The sequence below is a fragment of the Xylocopa sonorina genome, chromosome 7, assembly GCF_050948175.1.
Source record: "Xylocopa sonorina isolate GNS202 chromosome 7, iyXylSono1_principal, whole genome shotgun sequence".
In the NCBI taxonomy this organism is placed as follows: domain Eukaryota; kingdom Metazoa; phylum Arthropoda; class Insecta; order Hymenoptera; family Apidae; genus Xylocopa; species Xylocopa sonorina.
The window spans coordinates 11001007-11023397 of record NC_135199.1 but is presented as its reverse complement, the minus strand read 5'-3'; the positions used below and the strand labels follow the sequence as shown (position 1 = coordinate 11023397).

Below are 22391 nucleotides of genomic sequence, written 5' to 3'. Positions count from 1 at the left end.
GGAGAATATTGAGTGATGTATCGTATCTCGATTTTAAAAATGAAATCGAACTGAAAGAATTGAATTAGAGATTAGGAAATGGAATTTTGGACGATGTCTGACATAATAGTTGGCTGTACTACTTGAAGACTTTATATAATATTAGACAAGCGAGCAGATTCTTTGCTTTCTCATCGATTTTCTATTTTTTTATTCAACCTCTAGATTTTCCATGTTGCTTTAAACGCTATTTAGAATATCGAGTACAAATTTTGTTCAGTTTATTACCTCAATTTGTCGAGAAATTGCAAGCTTCAAAGAATGCTTCCTCGAAGCGTAACCTTCACGCAAACCCACGCGTTCAGGATAGAACAGGGGGCGCGTATTGGGGTTGAATTCATCTTCGAGCGTCTAAACTCCGCGCTAAAATCGAGGACGTGTAACAACTTTCTTCAATCGCGAGTCGCGGGAGCCTACAAGTCGTCACCGGATGCGACGGTGGAAAGTCTTCGTTCGCTGTGAACGGGGGTGGTGGTAAAGGGGTGGAAAGTTGCTCGTCGAGGGAGGCAACGGTAGGGGGAATTCAATTTGCTCGGGGCCTGGTTTTCATTCCGTAACGAGATATCAAATATGAAAATTGTTTACGAAACAGTTGAACGCGCGAACTTCTCGAGGATGAACTTTCCTCCGGTTGAGAGTGCCTCGGTGAACTTGCTCGATCGAACGTTCCTCGATAGAACCAGCCGTGGAAGAGGATCCTCTGGTTTCATTTCGTCCCATTGCTGTTCGCCGGATTCTTTTTTACGTCTTCGAGCGTTCCAAGCTTCCAAACGAGAAACATCAACTCTGAATAGCAAAACAAAAGCCGAAAGACAAGCGGGAACGTTTTTTCCGCACGAGTAATCAAATGCGAATAACAAAGGTGCGTCGATGAACGCTCGTCTCGCAATCGACACTCGACCCCCTCGTATCTCTTCATCGCACGACTCTGCGAGATCGCCAGCAGCGTTGGGTGTTGGAACCGAACGAATTTCCTTTCGTCGAGACTGGAACCGAGGGTGTTCGTTGACCGCGAAATTGATGGGCTGCTGGTGATCGGTGGTTTCGACGCGGGCGTGTAAATCCCTGCGAGGATCGGGGCTCGCGCGACACCGGAGACGGGACAAGAAAGGCCGGAGATAGGACGCGTGTCGGAGCCCGAAAAGAATGATGAACGAGACAGCTGGCCGATGGAGTTCCTCCTGGCACAGAGCGCTGCTCCACCGCGGGTTTTTTTTCAAATTTTCGAATCGAGCTACGCGATACATCGATCAACCGGTGCTGCCGTGTTGCGCGCAGACTGCTCCTATGATGATTCAGTCTAGTGTCGCCGCTATTATTTAGAAACACTGTAGTGACCAAGTAAATTATTTCTATCGTCGAACATGAAAATACAGAATTATCGTGGAATTTGAATCTTCGTAAGAAGATGGCAAAAGGTGGTAGCAGATGGAACGGTTTCTCATTGGACGGCTGCCACCATGGGTTCGCGCTAGTGTCACAAGTAGACGACGGAATCACTGAGACAGTCTGCGCCTTATTTTTCAGTGTCGTGTCTCTGCAGCGACTATTCCAAGAATAGATTGTTTCGTGGCATTTCGTAGGCTGCTGCTCGTTCCTTTCGTTGCCGAGGAAAATCATCGCGCGAGTGTCATTCTTTCACTGTAGTAAGCTGTCTGTAACGATGGTAGAAATATTCGCGTAAGATTGAAAGTATTTAATGGAAAACTGTTCGCTTGGTTCATTCAGCGATCGAAGGAGATTCTCGTTAAGCTCTCGGATTTTTTCTCGAGCGTTCTCGTCTCGTTTCGAATATATATTTACGGCAGCGAAATCTGGATTCGAGGGTGTGTAAAACAATTGTTCGTTATCGCCAATGTCGGCGATTGGATTTCTCGTTAATACGATGCGTACTCATTTGCGCGAGCGGTTCTTTCGGCACCGCGGTAATTCGTAACGATGTGTGACGGGCTACGAGAACGATCGAAATGCGTTTCACCCGGTGTGCATCATCATTACGATGCGCCTTAATTATCGTGTCTACCTTACGGTAAATAATAATACTGGCGCGCGCAATTATCGGATATTCCGCGATCCACTATCGTAAACGTATTGAATTCGTACAAAAAGAGTACGAACAATCTCGCGGAGCGAGCATTTTCAGGTATCGAACGAATTTCCCTCGTTCGACGTCTCGCTGGACGCAACAGGCGATTTCGCAGGAATATCCCTTATTTTATCTTCCCATTAACTGGACTGCGTCGAGTGACGGATGGCTGGTGCAAAGGAAAAGAAACGTTCGCAAGGTCCGTCGCGATAATCTTGTTCGTCGTTCGTTCGCGTTTCTCAGCGCGCAGAATTATTTTCTTCTCATTAACCGTGCCGGGTAATCCAGAGCAACGGAATCTCATTACACGGTTTGTTTTGCTAATGCAAAGCAAGTATAAACATTCCAAAGGCGGTAAATAGAGCGCCGTGGAGACGGCAGCTCCATAGGAGCCGTTGACTAATTTGTACTAATTACGTTCGAGTTCGAAACGGCGGGCTGTTTGCAGACGCGTCTTCGGCTTGTAATCTTCCTGCTCGTCAAATATCACGGGGGCTGATCGCGTCCCGTCGTCTCTCGCAGACACCGCGCAATCACCTGGAATTAGCGTCCGTTTTCAAAGGAGAAAGTCTTCGGGGACTCTGTTGTTTCGATTCGAGTGGTTCTTCGACTCGCGAAACGATTCGCAAACAGTCTTGCCACGCTGCTAGCCCCGACATCGTTGCAATTTGAACATCGAGTTGACGGATTGGCAACTGCTTACCATTTTACTTTGCGTCAACGCCAATGTTCTTCTTCTGTTCACAAAAAATTTCGTTAGTACAGCAGTTACAACACAGAAGGGTTTCAACTAAAAAAGTTCAAGTAAAGAACAAAACTGTTGCTAATACAGCGATACGAAGTCGTCCAATAACGAGCAGATATTCCATCGGTCTATAAAAGCGAGTACAGCAACGAACGTATTTAATACGGGAAAGAATAGGAGGCGTCGAGTCGCGAGGGAGTAAATTTTACAGCGGCGGACGTAAATCTTGTACGCGATTACGCGCCTTCCTCGCAGAATAACTCGCTGGCTCGATTTTTTCATCCCCTCGTTCCAAGGTTTTTATAACCGAGTCTTATACGCGGCTGTAAAACACTATCGACGCTTCGAGCTGCTCGTTCCTGCTGGCCCGGATCTTTGCCAGCTTGTCGCGATCTCCCGATGAATTTGTAGTCGCAGCTCTAACGATCTCCTCTACCTTGCTAAACAGAATTTATTCCCCAGCAATTTTGCAAGCTCGTAATCTCGCGTAATCGCGACTTGTAAAAGATTACGAGTGGCCCGTTAATTGAATTTTCAGACAGAAACGCGCCGCGCGTCGCGTACAACCGTTCGCGAGGGAAATAAAACGCGTGGAGAGGCTCCTCCAATCAAACCCACTGTTAATTAGACGGTCGTGAGTGCAGTGATTTCGCGAGTTAACAGTCGTTCCCCTTGAATCGAGCGTAACATCGCCGACTCGTCGAACCGCGGTGTCTTTGCGACCGTTCCCGGAGTGCACTCGACTGAGCGAAGTCTCTGCCCTGTAATTTGCGACCTGTGATCTTCCGGTTCGAACGAGCCGGCCTCCTAATGCGGACCACGAGCCACCCGCGTCCTTAAAGAGGGACAAAGCCTCGGTTTCGTTGTTAATCGGCTCGATCGTGCCCGTCTGCGGCTTTCAATCGGTACCTGGGAACTTGCCGCGAATTTCTGGCTCGTTTGATGCCTCGACCAGCTTAGTACCGCAGCTCGTATCTCCTTTCGTTCGTGACTGTCAGTTGTTAAAGAACACCGGATTTTTTCCTCTCCAGGTCAGCTCACGCTGTCTCACCTTTTATTCTCTCGAAATTGATACGCTCGGCTGCTTCGAACAATCTCCTTTGCTACGATTTTTAAGATCCATGGAAACGGAGACATTTTGGAAGAGTCGATCTCCACTGAAACTCGTAGTATAGAGAGCAAATCACGGAAAATGCTAGACCAGAAACGATGGACGCGTCATAGAATAGTGGAGGTCCTCCATCCCCCGTACAAAGGGGAAATTTACAAGAATTTCAATTCATGGTAAACAGGCCGTAATCCCGTCATTGTTTGCGGCATGCCTCTCGGAACAAATAAGGGTAGCTACCGCGATGCGGAGGGGGATGGAGCGAGAGGTGGAGGCGCGGATATGGGGAGAGGGGTGAAAACGGCTCGAGGAGGGTTTCGGTTCTCACCTTGGCGCGTGTAACGCGAGATTCTCGTCGTCGTTAGCGTGCTTCTGTGATCGCGCGCGCCTTCTCTCCCGCGTTCCGCCATTCATTATCGTTCACCGTCGATCCTCCGCCGACGCTCGTCCCTTAAACGACCCGCGCTTCCGGCCGGAAAAGCCTGGAAAATCGCGCGACGGCACGCGAGAACGCCTATTTACCAACGGGAACGCGTTTCGCTCGCTGTCGCGTGAATAATAATGAGAGCCCTCTAATTGGCTCGGTTAAACGGTCGCCATTGTCGGACAGCGCCGCAGGACCTGTTCAGGGGTTGTTTTTCACGCGATCCACCCTCTCCTCAACCCTTTTTCCCCGTTCGCGCGCCAGAGGCGATGGGGTTTCGTTTGATTTTTAATCGCGCGAATTAGTGGGATTTTCAGCGTTCAGGGGTTGCTCGATGAGAGGCGGTTGGGGTGTTTGGGATTACGCGCGGTATTTCGAGGGCGTTCGACGCGAGCTGCGAGCCAGCTGCGCTTTAAAGCGGAGACGTTGGTATCGCGAGGTTTGTCACGTTCGATGCGATTGAAATCGCGATCGTCGATAATCCTCGGGTTCAAATAAACGATCGTTTCATCTGTAACGTCGATCGAGACTGGAAACATTCGAGCCCAAACAAACTGAAGCTCTCCAAGAGGGAAGACACTTTCTCCAAAGCAGACACTGCGACTTACCACGAGCGTATTAAGCTTCTGGTTTATTTATGCTAGGATAAAAGTGGCGGACTGGAATTGAGACGTCGAGACGGGAGTGAAGGAGAGGAACGAGTTAGAATCGCAGCCACGGTGTCTCGAGTTTCCGTTCAACGCGCTGCCTCGGATTTTCGCTTGATTTTATTAAGTTTCCTTCGCGTTCCACGGGCTTCACTTATTCTTCTTATCTCCTCCGATCCGTTGCAACCCTCCACCCCGTTTCAACCTTCCTCCAGCTTTGCGTTTAATTTCCTGACACTCGTTCGACTTCTCGTTTCCGCGAGATCCTCGATGATCGTAGGTTCGTCCGACAGTGGTACAGCTTCCTTTAAACGAGGCTCTCGATCTCTCGTCACGTGTCATCGTCCCTGCGCGCGTTTAGCGTATCATGTTCCGCTTCTAATCGAGCGTTCGCCGGGTCCTCGCTTTCCAGGTATTTCTTGTTAGTCGCGCGCCCGTTTAATTAATGTTCGCGCGTATCCAAAGGGAAATCGGAAAGCGGCGGTCCCTCGTTAGAAGCCTCGCGAGCAGTTTAGTGGCTGATACGCCTGATTACGCTCTCGCGTAGTTATTAATAACGCGGTTTCCCTTTTGTATATAATAGATAGATCGTGAACGTCGTTCGACGTAGAGCAAACACGGAAACTGTTCTACCATCCTCGCGAGTTGCACGAGGACCCGCGCGCCTCGATCGCAAGTCAAACAGTGCATCAGCAGTGTCGCCGAGGCACGGGGCCCGACTGTCGCTGAATACAAATCGCATTATCGTCCGGAAGCCGCTTACAATGGTGTTCCACGGTACCGCGAAAGGCCCGCGATTGTCCTGCATTGTGTCACCGCGTTCGGTTCCTCGTTTAATCCTCTTACGGTGCGAGCAACGGGAAGAAACGAATGAAAAGGTGGACGTTCTTAATCGTTCTTTATTTCTCATCGATCCAGCCGCGATAACTGTGCCAGATGAATGTAGCTAGAGAAAGACGTTAATGTACTTACAGTGTTGGCTCTTGGGGAACCGTGGGTAGCACTGGTTCAGTTACAAACGACTAAAACGAACGGGAAGAAGAAACGAAAGGTGGAAGAAGCAAGTAGAAACAGAGGATCGTAATTTTTCGATCGCTTTTAAATCTGATCGCTATCGTTCATTTCTGGACAATGTTAGAACGATAGAACAGAGTAAGAGGGATAAATAAGAGTAGAGAAATGGAGGCTCGTGTGTGCGTAATCTCTAAGCAACGTGGCGTGCCGGTTGAAACAAATTGCCAGCGTACCAGATACCATCTGCTTAGTCCATTTTCCCTTAATGGTCTCGGTGAAGAGCGTACGGGGCCGATAGCGGCGCGGGGATTCCCTGAAAAGTGCGACAAACGTGGCCCAGTTAAACGACCGCGTAATTAAACGTTGCGACACGATGGATCGTTGCCGCGGTAAAGATGGCTCGATAATTTCCAAGTCCTACTTCGCCTGCGTTAGTTTGCGAGCTCTCTTAAATGTTACACCTTCGCGAGTTGGACAGAGAACCGGGTTAGTGGACGAAAAAGGCGTTGCAGCTGGTGGGTTCCTCTCTCCAGGGATCCGCGCGTCCTTCTTCGACTCGCATAGTTTCCATCAATTGAAGATCGTCACGCTTGCGTAACGCGATCGTACGAAATACCACTGTTTTATCGCCAAGTTAATTAACCTTGATTTTTTTCTAGCAATAAATAACTATTAAAATCTATGAAGTCGCTGAAAAATACGAGTTACTACAGCTGCAAGTTCAGACGATCTAACTTCCCTCTTTAACGATGTACTAATCTTCTGAAAGGGGTCGCGTGCAGGCTGTAATACGTTAGAAAATCGGCCGTTGTAACGACTTGCTCGGGAAGCAAACGGGAGCTTTCGTGCCGGAACGTTCGTTCCAGCTCTCTGCGATGCGTTTCGTAATCGCAGTTATTCCTTTGCCCAAGATCTTAAGCCATCCCTCACAAAACGCTACGATCAGAAGGGTTCACTTCCCTTCTCGGTTAACCGCGCTGTCTAAGATTCTCGTTAACCACTGTTGACTTATGATCGCACCCCACGATTGAGCGCACACCGTCGCAAAACAGCTAATTCAACCGTTCGAACTTATCCAACGCGTTCGCCATCGCGTTTCATTCGTCCATCTCGATACACTTGCTCCATCGCGAACCCTCGATTCTCGCTCGTAAATTTTCGTGGCTGTCAAAGGGGCGAGGTATCTCCGCAAACAGGCATCGGTTCGAGCGTTTCGCCGCGCCAGCGCGCTTCCCGCGTTACCTAATTGCCAGGTCCAGGGACGCTGGGTTTCTCGCAATCGTAATTTGTACGGTCAATTATCCCCATTGTCCCCGCGATCGGGCGCGAACGCAATCGATATAGAACGGCCGTTTTCGTTTGTTTGACCAACGGGGGGGTGGTGGACGGGGCCAGCCGCAAAGCGGAGGGCGGGTACGTGGCCGGAATCAGAGGGATCGGGCCAAGCGAGAGATCGGCTGGCCGTTGTTGCCCGGCTACACGAGCAAATAGAAACAGACTGTGCGCCGCACCGGGCATTAATCATTTCTAGTGTCTAACCGGCGTGGAACTGCGTCCGGCTCCTCTTTCTGTTTCCCTTTCCAACCCTTTACACGGCGTGCCATCGATGCGTCGTTTCTCAGGTAGCGTTCCTCGTCTGTCGGGTGTTCGCGGTTTGCGGTCCCGCGTTTCCCCTGCCTCGTATCGTTACCGTTGTAATTACTTTCGGTGGGTTTCGTGTATCGCTTGCTTTGACTCGTTTCCGCGAGGTGTGTAATTTTGCGCGCGTTTGCTTCTTGCGACGTTGCGCGCGATGCTTTCAGATCTCGACTCGTGTTCCGCTTTGAAGAGTTCCACGAGTGAATTTGCTTCTGTCTGTAACGCGTCGACAGGGCGCGCGGAGTGGATCAGTTTCCGTTCGATATAGATTTTCATCTCCGCGCTGTGATTTCGTATGTTTGCATGCCTTGGTGGTTGATAGGAATTTTTGAAGTAATTGGTGAAGAATCTTTTCGGTAAACAGAAATTAACGATGTTGGGTTTGGTGGTACGTGCTTCGCCTGGCACTGTTACGAGTCTCCAGCGGACTGCAGTAAGCTTTTCATTAAATTGTTTGATATTTTCACTATTGTAGCGTCACGAAGTTTGTTCAGCGGTTTAGAACTTACCCCCGACCGCCGAGGGATCTGCTTAACGCCCTAGGTTGTTTCAACGAAACTTTCCCCCGTAACATGTTCCCGACTCGTGTTGCCCGGATCACCACGATCGGTAATCCGCGTCGAATTTTTCCCTTTTAATTCCCGAGCAACCTCTCTTGCCACGGTTAAAAGACAAGTTCACTTCTGGGTCCAGCGATAGTCGCTCTGAAACCATTTCCACCACGGATTTTACCAAATGCCACCAGACACGTGCCACTAGAGGAGACACTAGAGAAATCCAAGGTCTTTCTTATTGAATAAAAATTCCTAAAAAAATTCTAAATTGCAATCATACGACAGACGTAACTAAAACAACCCTTAATATAATACACTCGGTTGACAATTAGCAGACAATTTCCATCGCTTTTACTCTGGCATTTATACGCGGGCGGAATTTCTGCTGGTATCGTGGCTCGATATACTCGTTTCCCGGTGGTTTCGAGGACGGGAATCGGTAAACCGGAAACGCAATAAAGCGACAGCGCGTCTGTAGCAGTCGCGACTCCGCTCGGCCTAAGCAAACACCTGGCGTCGTCTTGTCGCACCGGCGTTTCGCATGCGTCCGTCGACGAATTAAGGTTCCGCTGTTTGCGGATACCGCCATCCCCTCGACTACCCCGTGGCAGCCAGCTTTTGCTCGTCCGGTTGGATCGAGCGATCGTTTATGCACACCGCAGCACTGATGGTATACACCGTGTAGCTACGTTCTGCTCGAAATATTCCTCGATCGCGCGTTTGTTCGCGTAGGGGTAGACGGGGGTGCGGAGGAATCGGTTCGAGTGATTTTTTGAACGCTAGAGTAGAATCTGAGGGTTTCGAAGGGTGGTAAATGTGTTAATGCGTGGTTTGCGAGGCGATCGTGAGACATTTTAGTTTAGTTATGGAGTGGTTCTTTGATATTTGTCGTTGGATGGACAGTGGTCCTCGTATGGTCCTCTAAAAGTCTTCGTTCGCGCTCAAGCTTGGGGGTGGTCCTTCGAACTTGTAGATTTCCGGATTAAACGTTTCTCGTTCGTTCGTTTGCCTATTTTAAACGGAATGAAAACGCTCGAAAGGAAGTTTCCAACCGTGGAACAATTGCTCCATTTAATTAAGCAGTCCAGCCTTAAAGCAATTATTTACCAACGACGAGCGACATCGACGATCCGCGAGGAAGACGACGAAGTGAAAGTTTAAGCGAAGATCAACTAGCTGAGCGGGTACACGGAAAAGCGAGGTCCTCCTCGATTGAAGTACGCTTTAAGACGCGTTCGTGGGGCGCAAGAGGCGGAGGACGCGATAAATTACCGAACGAAGTCATTGAAGCCTTTTCGCTGTTCGTTGCCGACCGTCGCGGCTGAATGTTCCGTCCGCGGGAGAGAGGGTACAGAGAAAGAGTCTTTATCGAGAGATGTCGACAAGGATATCCATTCTAGCAGCTGTCTATACAGAAAGTAGCTGATGGATCTACCGTCTGGACGACGAAAGGATGTTTCGGAACGAGCCATTATCCCGTCAAGAAGAATTAAACGAAGAAGGCGTAATCTTGAACGATGGAGTCGCTTAATTAGCCGACTATTTGTGCCATTTTTTCGCGCCATCGATCCGCGCGCGATAACCATTCTGTCCCACTTTGACGGATCAATTTTTCACTCCTCTAATCGTTTCGTTCTACGGCGTTATTAATTTATGCGTCAGCCATCGCGTTGCAATTTCATCGGACCATTCTTTAATTTTCTAATTGTAAGAGGAGAAATTTCTGCGAGGGGATTTTCAAAATGCCAGGCATTTAATATGATTGTCATACTGAAAATTTAATTACGAATAATTATTTACAGCTAGTAATTCGTTTTTCATGCGGCAGTTATCGTAGAATGAAAGCTGAGCAATAAATTACTCGATTGGTTTCGTCGATCGTTCTCGAAAATACAAAAATCGTGGAAAAAAAATGTAAATTTTCGAAGAGTCTAGAAATCGATAGTCCCCTCGGTATTTAATTAATCGAACGACTCGGTCGAGGAGGAAGATTGTTGCGTGGGAACAAGGAAGTTCGGACAGAATCGACAAGTTAAACGTTCCGTGGTTGGAAACGGAGATGGTCTGGCGATTCGAACTATCGTGCCGGTGAAATTACAGGCAGCGGTGGCGGGCCGAGCCGACGTTGTAATTTCCCTGGTAATTTGCAACTAACTCCGTGAAATGGCCGTCAGCAACGGTGGGGGGTGCTGGGATCCCCTCGAATTGGAAATAATGAGCTGTCAAACTTGCCACGGTCGATTCTTTCCTTTTCATTTTTCCAGTCGAACATGGACCATTGGATCTTGCTCTGGGATAACTTTATTAACGAGCCCACCCTGTATAACCCGGGACGTCGATTCTCTTAATACGTCAATCAGTGCGATTCCCGACGGACGAATCGGAATCGAGTTTTATCGCTGTCGAATTATCAAATTCCACTGTCATTCTCCGTAACTAAAAAATTAAACATCTCGATACTTTAATGCGATACTAAAAGCAGCAAGCTTTATCGTTTTAATTATTTTATGATTTGAAAATGTTCCCATCGAATGTAACCATTAGACAAGTCAATTAGAGATTCGTCAAATCTCCGCGATTCTTATTAAGAAACAAAACGAAGAACCGTTAAACTTAATTGCACGTTCCAACGGGAATTATCGCGGTTTCTTTCCTAAAACGAGCCTCGAGCCGAAGAAACCGGACGCGCGAGCCCTCCTCGAGTCGTAAAGCATCCCCGTTCGATGGCCGCCAGGCGTTTTTCATTAAAACTTTTCCCAGCATCGACGACGGTTGACGCAGCCGGAATTAGCGGCGACGAGCACGGTAAGAGATTTACGCGGGCCCGCAATAAGAAGTTATTCCGTATATCTTTCGCGATTTATCGCGACGCGTTCGCCACCCCGCGCGGGACTCGAACTTTCCCTAACGCGGGAACTTCCGTTCGTTCCGCGGATCCGACGATTACCAGCCGTTTCCGGTTCGCTCGAGCGTTCGCCAGCGGCCACGATTCGTCTGCCCGCCCTCGAGTTCATCCGCGAGCTCATCCGCGGCGTTCTAACGCAGCATTCGTCGATGTTCTTGAATTTATTTCATCCTGAGACGCGAGGGGGATGATCGAGTCGCATTGAGTCGTGAAAGTGTTGGGCTTACGGGTTGGTAGACGGGTAATTTGTTAGCGAATATCGACTCCAGCTAGAGGGGAGGAAATATAGGTCCGCCTCGAGGAATATCTTAAGTGCGTATCCACTTTGCGAGATGCGTCTCGGAAAATATGACTCCGCCTACAAGAATATGGGCTCGCCTCGGAAAATGAGAATTTTCTTTATGAATCTACTCTCTTCGAGGGTGAGAAGATTCTACTGAGTTAATGTAAATTGAAATTAAACGATTAGAACGAGGAATCTTCGAAAACTCGATGGAGAACGCTTCGAGCATCCATCTTGGAACGAACCGAACGCGTTCACCCTCTGTTCTCCGAATTCTATCAATTTCCAATTATTTTTTCCATAACTCTGCCAGCGAGGGGAAAAAAGGGACGACTGCTCGTCGCGGAACGGGAATAACCGAAGAGAAACTATTTTCGAATGCCATAAATAACCAAATAGGAGGACTTGGCGGGGGACAGGTCAGTTTCCTCCCGCGTGGAACCGTGTAAAATGCGTCCGTTTCTGTCCGCCGCGCTCTCATCGGCTTATAAAACTGCGAAACAATGGCGGCGAACGGCGAAACTCCATTACAGCTTTTCACCGGGAAAGTGGAAGCCTGGAAAACGCTAGACGCTCCCGCGTGCCCTCAACGTTTCTGTTTAATAATACGCGCGCATATGCGACCGATCGATTTTCCGCTTTCCCTCGCGCCGACCAACCCACCCCTCTAACGACCACCCTCTTTCCGTCGCGGAAAATTTAATTGAAAAAAGGGATCTCGTTTCACGCCGCCACGCTGATTCGACCGTTTCCTCGGCGTCGTTGCTGATTTTCCGTCGCGAAGGAATCTACTCTTCGAATTTTTCAAACGTACCATCAGCAGGGAGTTTTCTTTCAGATTATTGTCTTAATTTTTTAGTTTAGAATCGCTCGTTCGATACTACTGTTTATATAAAATGATTACTGAGGTCCGACTGTGCTTTGCGAAATCGAAGAAGAGAGCTGCGAAGATGACTCGTGAAATATAAAATGTCACTATCTAGGGATTCTTTTAATTCGATCGATAGACATTTCGCGAGGGATCAAACGCGGTGTGTATTTACGAAACGAGGGTCCTCGTTTCTCTATTTGCCAGCACGTTTCTCAGTGACGTTCGAGATCCCCGCAGCGTACGAAACGTGCAGCTATTTGATTACCATTTTATGATCGATTGCTTCTCGTAGATAAACGCGTCTTACGTCGAGTTAATGTCAGACGTTGTTTAAATGATTTATTCGCGATCCAGGCTCCGAGAGACGGTCCTTGAACTTTTCTGCTTTTTCGCCGCGATCCCTCTTCTTTGCCTCTCTGCACGGCCACGAGTTCAACGATCGAGACTGCTTCGCGCGCATAAAAATCGTCGAATATTCGCATGTTCTAATTTTCTATACGCCAATTCCAATTCCTTATTTTCTTCTACGATGCGAACGCACGAGAGTCTGGTCTTTCTAAAATCGTCCAGATTCTACGAATTCTGCGGAGAGTTGGGAAACACTCGCAGGCGGATGGATCGCAACGGGAAATTTAGTTCGGTCGCTTTCGCGCGTTATGGCTTTATCGAATTTTACGGGGCCGATACTTTGCCCGGCCTCGAACGTTTCCCTGTTTTCGGTCGGGAAATCGACTGGTCGAGGGGTGAACAATCGGCGGACAAATATTCGAGCGTTTTTTATGATATGTTGACCAGCGTGCCCGTTGGCTCGGATCGTTTCGCCGGCGAAATTGTTTACGTCCGATCGATTTTCCGGCTCGTATCCTTCCACCCTTCCCTGCTCCGCAACGGCGAACGGAAAAATGGCCGCGTTGCAACTTTTAAGGGCGACTGTCCGCCGCTAGCATCCCCTATTTTCTTCTCTTACGAAACGAACACTTTTACAAATTTAAGGGAATACCTTGTTTACGAGCGATGATTTCTTAACTCGACTGTAAAAATGAGAACAGCGTTTGGGTCATCGCACGTCGCAAATGGTAACGCGAACCAACCTAACCCCGGTTGATTCTCTGGTTGCAGTGGTCGCGCGACACTAACGCAGACGGAGGAGAGGGTGACAAGGCGGTGGAAGGAGTCGCGGGTGTTCGGTGAAACCGGGTCGTCCACGGTGATCCGAGGTGTCTCTCTGGCCGAGAAAGGAGATGTTCATCTCCGTATCGAAGCGGGACCAGCAGTTAAAGGTACAGCTAGAGGCAGCGCTAGAGACAGCAGAGATGCCCTTGGTCCTCCGTTCGCTCGACAACGTGAACAGGGTCTTCGTAAAGTTCGTGAACCGCACGTTGCACGACGTGGTTCTGTATTGGATCGATTACCAGGGCAGAGCGGTCAACTACGGGACGCTGCGGTACAACGAGAGCCTGGACATCGACACGTTCGTCACCCACCCGTGGATCTTCGTCGACAGGGACACCCACGACAGGTAAGCGAGTCTTTCGACGCGAATTCTCCGCATTTCTCGACCCCTGATCGCGGGGATCGTGTCCCTCTGCAAAGGGATATTGGTTGTCCGCTTCGATCGATAAGACACTTCCGACTGAATCTTTCGAGTTAGAGAAAATGGAGGTGCGCATGAGGAGAGGATTTGGTAGAGGTTGATGAGTTTGACGAGGGTGGATGGGTCGACGAAGGTGTACGCTGTGATCGGTGAAAATATTTGCAAGCTGTGTCGAGGTGCTCGAGAGAGTAACGAAGGGTGAATGTACGTATGGGAGAATGTGGGTGAAAGTTCCTCGTAACATCTATCGCGAGATGAGAGTCAGAGAGATTGCAGAGTCAGGTTCTTTAGCTATTTCTAATCGAATGCGAGCACATGTCCCGATCGGAGCGAGGGGGTGAGACCAGCCTGGACCGAAGGGGACACGTTTTCAGGTACGTGGTGGACAATGAGGACGTGTTCTTCCCGAAGCCGATGTCGCGTTGCGCGAGGGCCAGGCGTTACGTCTGCATCACCCTTCCGGTGTTCACGCTGCGCCGGCTGTCCTTGAGGGCCATCAGGCAGCGTCTGACCCACAAACGGCAGGTGTTACAACTGGACATCCCCAGGTGCCTTCAGCAGGAGCTGGCCAGCATGCTGCCGGGTGACGAGCAGGAACCGGAGGAGAATGTCAACTCGCCAGCGCCGATACCGTTGACGTCCCATCTCTTCCGTCGGATGGAGGAGGATTAAAACGGTGCTGGTGGTCCCTGGATCCACGTTCCTCACGGTTCAGTGGGGGTGGCCAGGCTGCTCGCGAGGAAAGCGACGTTCTCCAGTTTAAGATTACCCGTGATCGCATTTTCTGTTCTCTCGTCCAAGGTAAACGGAGAACACGCGAACCGTTCGTCCGTGACCTGCCTCGAGGTCTTACAAGTGTTGAATCGTGTATGGATTCAGGGGTCACTTTGTATGATATACTGGTTCAGGACGTTGGAATTCGAGGTTTCTGGATTCGGCTGGTTTTTATATAAGTAAGTTTCTTTTCGTTGGATTGCGCGCAGAGAAATAATGGTGACTGTGTTTACCTGGATCGAGACGATAGAGGGGTGCAAGGTTAGGCACTCGTCAATGATCCCAAAAGAGCAGACCAAAGGAGCATCCGTATCAAAAGTAGCGCGGTTCGAGCGCGTAGAGATACCGTAGCAACGGAGGGGCAGAAGCGGAGGGCGCGCATGGAAATCGTAAAAATTCGCAGCGTAAGTATTTCCGTGGGGTGCTGCGGAGCCTCGAATGCCATCGGGTACGCGCGTCCGCGGAATTCCTCCGGCGAACGAGCGGGTTCGACCAGCGCGTCGCTCGCCGCAAAAAGCCACGATACTCGGCTGAGTTATGTCGCTTTCCTCTCGAACCAGCGATACGTGCATGTACCGTTGTACATACCGTGTGTAATATATGTATTTTATCGGTCGGACGTTTCGAGCTTATCGGCGCGCGCCAGAATTCCTCGAGAGCCTGTCCGTCTTCCGTTCGTGGACGCGTGAAAAATTGTCACCGTACCTCGACGCGTTTTAAACCCGCGCGCGCGTGCAAAAAAAAAAAAGAAGAGGAAAATACGCCCTCACCGAATTTCAGTGCCAGTGCACGTCTCTGGACGGTGTCCGCGTCGATTTTGGTTGCGATCTACGAGGCGTGCCTCGGTTGTTTCAAACGATACGACTAATATCGCCACTGAGACTTGCACGTGCACTGTGACAGACACTGAAACTGACTCTGAGACCAAGACTCGTATTGCCATTGACAAATCAGACCCACACCGAGAACAATACCGGTACCAAACACGTCACACGTATCGTGAGGCAAATTTCAACGCGTACTCGGCTCCTCGATTACAAAGTATAATATTATTCACGCGATGCCTGGTTTGATACGCGCGATTAATATCTTAGGTTACCCTGCGAGACTAAAACGTTGTTTTACTCTCGTTACGACTTTAATCAAACTCCCTGACACCGTTTAATTTCCTATCCTGGTATTCATCCAGCTTTACCTGAAAACGAAACTTCAATTTGTCCGACGCGTTAAAGCAGTTTAAAGTGCGCTCCTCTGGAAGGCGTCCTCGAATTTCCTGTTCGACGGAAATCAACGTGCTCGACGAGATTTCACTGGAATCCACCTACCAACACCGCTGTCGGAGTTATCAACTTTGTCGTTTTTCGAAACCGTTTATAAATCGCGTTTGGATATTCGATTGGCTTAATTCGTGATTAATCAGAGGTGTCGATGATGTATCGCTGTTTTATATACCATGTGGAGGCTCTCGAAGAGGCGAGACGGACCGTTTCGTTGGATCAACTTCGTAATTTTGCTATGAACAACTTCAAAGATGTTCGCTCGTAGACTATAATTCCTTGATATTAACAAGTTTATCGTTAAGAACCACGAATGGTGTTTCCACGGGTTGCGGTTCTCGCAACTCTGCAGGCACGCTCGTCGATTTATCATTCAGTTGGAGCGAGTGGTCAGTTTCCTGTTGACTCTACTTTACTATAAACCGCATCGCGCTCAGCAATATCTTATTATACTCGATGTAAGCAATTCGGCTTGTAAGTATTTTTACCCATGGTCGCTTATGTAGCAATTAAAAATCACAAGCAAGAACTATTTTTTTTCTTTTTTTTATCGACAAACTCTTCCTCGAATTTTCCTATCCTTTTGCTATAAAATCTATAGGTTTCCACGAGATTTTATGTACGTAGATACGTAAAATGATTTCCTTAGGATGCGTAGAAATTTATCTGATAATTTTTCCTTTTTTATTTCGCCTTATTTCCCTCCTAATTAATTCCAATGACGAATAACAGCAGCACCTGATCAACCCCTTCACCCTCTCCACTACAGAAGAGTCGAATCGACTCGATCGAGTCCATAAAAACTCTTCAGAGTCCATCGTTGATGACTGTTTCGCGTTTCAAGCACACTTCCATCGGAACTTCTCGAATAGAAGAGGAACTTTGGGGCACGAACACGTCGGGGCGACTTTTACCGGCGGTCTGTCCTCGTAAAATCCGGCGTACGACTCGCGCGCGGTAATGGCCGGTCGAAAATCGTGGCAGCCGTCGGGTAATCCCGCCTCGTTTCCGTAATTCGTAAGTAGAGTTACGGAGTTATTAAAACCGGCCGACACGAGCCGAGCACGCGAGTTGGCCGAGCGAAACTTTCCGGCGCGATGCTTCCCTTCGACGAAGCGCGCAATACGTGTGTTGATTAACCATTAGCCGAGTTAAATACGCTTCGACCCGAAACGGACCGCGATAACGCTCGCTCGACTCCGCGCGGCCAGTTCTACACGCCCAGACGGAAGATCCCCGTAGCCATCGCTGTTCTGTTTAGCCGAGCGGTTCATTTCGCGTGGTTAACTATCGAGAATGAAAATGGTAGGTAAAATTGATCGGAAAATTAAAGGGCAAATTTCTGGTATTAGATGTAAAGAAAATTGGAAATTTAAGTTAGTTGGTTAGGGTAGTTCAGATTTCTGTGGACCATCTTCCACCCCCTTTGCGAATCGAGCAGGTGAATCACATTTCCCGTTGGAGAACGAAAAGAGTCGAACGAAAGATGCTCGTCGTGTTCAACAAAGTGCTCTTTCGAAGTGACGAAACAATGACCCGGCGAGGGTGGTGAAAGAATTGCCGTGCTCCCGTCCGGACGCATTGTGGGGACCGACAATGGGCCGGGAAGCGACGCGAAGAGCATCGCTGATGACTCGATCAGGTCGCCAGGCTGCGGTCGTTTCCGTCGACGACGACGGTCAATTAAATGCACGGCGAACGGACTCTGGTTAGTGCCTCGTTAATCCGTCCCGATCCTAATGGGTCTTAAACGCACCGCGAAATATCACCGAGTGCCGGGTATCTAATGAGCCACCTGATCAGGTGTCTTACGACCGTGACGCTCGTTGAACGGGTCCCGTATGACGATCGAGAGGTTACGAAACGCGATTCTATGATGTCGAGTCGAATGAATCAGACGAATTATATAATTTAACTCGAGTTTTCACATTTCACGTTCCAAGGAACAAGCTTCCATCGCGATGAAAAATCGATGAAAGGTGCGAATCGGTTTCGAAACGCTTATTCGCGTTACATGGACGTGGCGGTGGTTAATTTGCACGCGGAAATGCGGTTCGTGATGCTGGTGTCTCGCTGTCGTGACCCCAGCCGCCAGCAGAGGCGACGGAGAGGGGAAAACCCGGAAAATCTCCGGGATCGGGGTCGACGGATCGGCGCGATTGCTCCTCGACAGAGAGGAGAAATCGCGGGAGCCTCTGAAGGCGAGTATTGCGAAACTGGTTATCCCAGCGAGATTTGTGGCTTCGCCATTGACAGGCCTGCCGGTCTATACTTTTATGGTCGGATAGGTCGATCGTTTCGTTTATTCAATGAACGACTATCTCTATGTTTGATCTCGTTTACACAGCGGATGCTCCGCTCTTCTATTCCAGCTGAAAACGTCGAACGGATTTTCGTTGAAATTTCACGCGAATGCATATTAATACGTACGCGTGTATAATAATTTGATTTGCTGAAAAAAAAAGTCGACGATATTTTGCATAATGTTTTATGGATATTAATAATGGCGATATTAATAATTTATCGTTGCGATATTGTACATCATCCCCTGTTTGAAATTCAAAATTGCCGACATCAAAGATCTGGCCGCGTTTTCCCCTCGCACTCGGCAAAACAACAATTAAATTAAACGCCCGCCATCCGGGTTCTCAAAGAAAAGCCTCTAGAGCGACCTACATCCCCGTTAATTTCCTCCTCCACCGGAACTGCCGCTGTACCGCCGCCCTCTAAACACTCGGCACCCCGGAAAGCCACGCTGGAATCGTCTTTCCTTTTTCTCCCTTCCGGAAGCTCGAACTAAACCCCCTCTCTATTAAAGGCAACGTCGTGGAAGCCGTAAAATTCGTCTTTAACGTTGAGCCAGGGCTGGCCCTCGTGCCCATCGAGATGGCGGCGGCTCGGAAGTAAGACCGCGGTTGCTCGTTATTCCCGCGTATCGACGCGCCTCTAATTAATTGCGGTCCTCGTCGGTCGGCGTCGCGTTATTTCGACGCTTCGAATTCGTGCCCTGACTCGAGGGAAATAATTCCTGTCGACGGAGCCTGGGCTACGTTTATCGCGTTCGTGGACTAACACTCGGGGACCAGAGGTTCGCCATCCCTCAGTGTGCAACCGGAAGTAAACTGGAACCACTCCTCTTACGTGTTCCTACGTATCGTTTAGTTGAACTTTCGGAAAGTGGATTACTATACTTGTTAATTGGAAAAGTATTTAGGTGATGTTTGTAAGAAATTTAAAGGGTTACACTCTGCAGGATGAAGCAGCGTTTCCACTGTTAAACGACGAGAGGAATTCGTTGAAAAATTTAGCCGGGTAAAAGCAGAAAAGTGTGTAACAGTCAGAGAGGCATTAAACTACAATAATCCAGCGGGATTGCGATTGAAATCCGATCCGCACGGCAAATAAAATCGGAATTGGATGCCCGTCCCAGCTCCCTCCCCGACAGACATTATCGCGAGGCCATTCAGCTCGCGGCCATTACGCGGCTGGGATATTGGTGGCCGTATCCTATTTGCGTTTTCATGAATTCAATGGACACTTAAAGACGCGGTATGCCTCCCGCCGTTATAACGGAAGTTTCGAGCGGACTTAAGCGTCGACTCTGCACCGCGGTCACGTTGCGCTCCTTGAAATGCTCGCCTTCGAGAAAGTATCGACGCGAGCCTGCGCGCACAACCCTTACCGAAGGGGTTCACTTTGTCCCGCGGTTCTACGCTCGCTCTCGCGGCTTTCAAAGTACCACGAGTCCACTTTCCACATTCAAGTAAATCATCGAGACTGTAGACTATGCGATATTCAAAACTCCATTAAAATTCATCCCCTTCTTTTCACGTGATGAAAATATTCAAAAAACTTCTTAATGCACGAGCTATTCTATTTTTACTCGTTCGCGTTGTAGAGTGTAATAATAGTTACAGACGCGATTCAACTTGACGAGCTTCGTACGCCATTATTTGATAACGCTCGAGGACATCGCGTTACGTTAATGGTATTCATAAGAACGGTAACAGACGACCCTGTTCGACACGAGTCCCCGATGCGCTGAATTACTAAACGTTTAAACGCGAGGCTGCACCTTGCACCCGACACTCCGACAAGCGACCGTAACCGTTCCTGTTTACGCTCCGTGGAGCCCCGTAGACGACGCGGGGGATGAAAATTCGGCGCCGAATTTTCGCCTCCCTTTCATTCCACGCGAAACTTTTCCGACCCCTGGAATTTCTCCGCCGCTAATCCAGTTTGTCTTTCAATTCCGGCCGAAATTATCGCGCTTATTAATTCCGCCTAGCTACCGGCGCCATTATTAATTCTCGAGCCTGCTCAGCTGCCAGCAATAACACTCCGCTCGCTTCGGCCACCGTCGATCAACGCTGACGAGAGAACCGTTCTAACAAATTGCAACCGCCACCCCCCCCTGCCTCCTCCCACCACGACGAGAGAAAGAGAGAGAGAGGACGGAGAGGAGAGATTAACCGTCGCGATCGCTAGGGGATGACGATGGAGTCGAGGCGCATTTGCGGAATCAACGGATCGAGAAAGTTTTAATTAGAATGATACTTTTCAGGTGTTCTCGACGTTATTCGTAGCAATTTTCTGACTGCGCGTACCTCCTATTTAAAGGGACGGCGGGGGTCGGATTAGGTATTTAAATCTCCTCGCGAACGGAAATAAAAATACCGGCGGCATAAACGGAAGGGTGGAAGAATTTCGCCGCGACTCAGCGATTCGCGCAGTCCGCGCAGGGTTAATCGAGCAATTTACCCCGTTCACGGTGTTCCAGGCGTTGGTCCCGTGTATGTTCCAGGCGGGGGTTAAAAATGGAGCAAAAAAAAAGAGGAAAGGTCGCGGGCTTAGCCAGGCAAATGAACGAAAAACGCGATGGGGGTTGCGCTCGGGTCCCGGTAATTGGTGATTAACATTTATTAGGCGTCCCGTTGAGAGCCCGTTGGGTCCAGCCCCGGTTTCCCTTTTGCCCCCTCGCGATTGCATTATTTATGCGGGGACAGGCGATAACGGGCTCTGCCCGCCGCGCGACTAATTACGCTCGAGCGTTCTACGGGAATTCGTAACGGAAACGGGCGTCGCGCTCGAGCCAGGGGGCCGTTGCACGCTCGATGTCGAAATATCGCGTCAAAGAGTGAAAACCCATCGGCTTTTCATCCCGCGCAATTATAACGGGCATTAAAACGGATGCGCCGGATAAACAATGGCCGCGAGCGGTCCGCGCGCGGCGTTTCCTGCGGGTCGATTTTCGATGGATTCCGTTTTGTTGTCGGCCGGTTGAAAACACAGCCGATCCCCGCTGAAACGCGCCCCGGCTTTCCTTTCCATTCAACCACCTGAGCTATCGAACGGTCATTACGCGATTCACGGACGAGCGCCGGAAGGGGTGGAGTTGTTTTACGATCGCGCTCTGTTTATTCCATTATACCAGCCGATTGCGATTGTGGTTATTATCGCGGCTGTCTGTCTGCTTCCGTTCTTGCCGGTAGCCGACGAGTGGCCGCTAAATGAACCGTGCGTACCTGTTTTTTCCTTTTGTTTTTATTATCCGTACGAATACAGTTGTTTTCTGGTAACTGTGGATGAGGAAATTGGGGTGGGATGTGTACGTAAGAGGTTCGAACGCGTGTGTATCTACGGAGGGATGTAATTTGGGTATTTCGATGGAGCAATGAGAGAAGATCTCGGCTGCGAACCCTGAGGAAGCCACGTTCGATTCTATCTGTCCGTCGATTCACGTTTTTCACGAGTGGTTTTATTTACGCTATCACGGTGGAAAGTGCTCGCTTCGAAGCGAAACAGTATAAACGTTTTAAAATCTCGACGAAAATTATCCCCCGCGACTGTGATAAAAATTCCAGATACGCACCCCCGGGCGGTGGGCGCCAATAAAAATTCGCTATAAAAAAAATCCTATAAACTTGTTCTCTCGTGTAAAACTGCGCGATAAACGTTGATGATTGGCGCAAAGGAAACACAGGTTGTGTAACGAAATGGACGAGAGGAGAGAGAGAGAGAGACAGAGAGAGGAGGAAAGAAAGGGCAGCTGCGCTGTGCTTTTCGTACAAACATTTATTCGAGACAAGATTTACCGCGCTGGATGAAAGAAAGAGGGGAGAATGGAAAAAAAAGCGTTTTCGCGATTCTCGTCGACGATTGACAAGAAATTATTGGGTAGCCGGGTCGAAAATTCGGGGGCGAGGAAAAATAAGGACCGAGGCGGATGCAATTTGCCGTGGACCACGATTTATGCGCATAAATGTTTGTAAATACATTTACCTGTCGGTTTATTGAAAATTGATTGTTCGCGGGCCGCGCGCGCACAGGTTGCTCCGTTTCAGCCCCCGCTAACCGCCCTCCGATTCATTTCATTCGGATCCGGTTTACCAGCGGGCCACGCGGCGCGATAAATACCGCGATAAATATCCT

General features: G+C 49.2%; 1 protein-coding gene across 1 annotated transcript in view; it reads left to right on the top strand.

Moving 5' to 3' along the window:
- Positions 1-14771, top strand: part of LOC143425102 (von Hippel-Lindau disease tumor suppressor-like) — a 57048-nt gene extending 42277 nt beyond the window's left edge. Inside the window, exons 3-4 of the mRNA XM_076897605.1 lie at positions 13434-13833; positions 14283-14771. Coding sequence (XP_076753720.1) covers positions 13556-13833; positions 14283-14580 — 576 coding nt within the window. The 5' untranslated portion in view covers positions 13434-13555 and the 3' untranslated portion in view covers positions 14581-14771. The remainder of the gene's footprint in view (positions 1-13433; positions 13834-14282) is intronic.
- The last annotated feature ends 7620 nt before the right edge of the window (positions 14772-22391 follow it).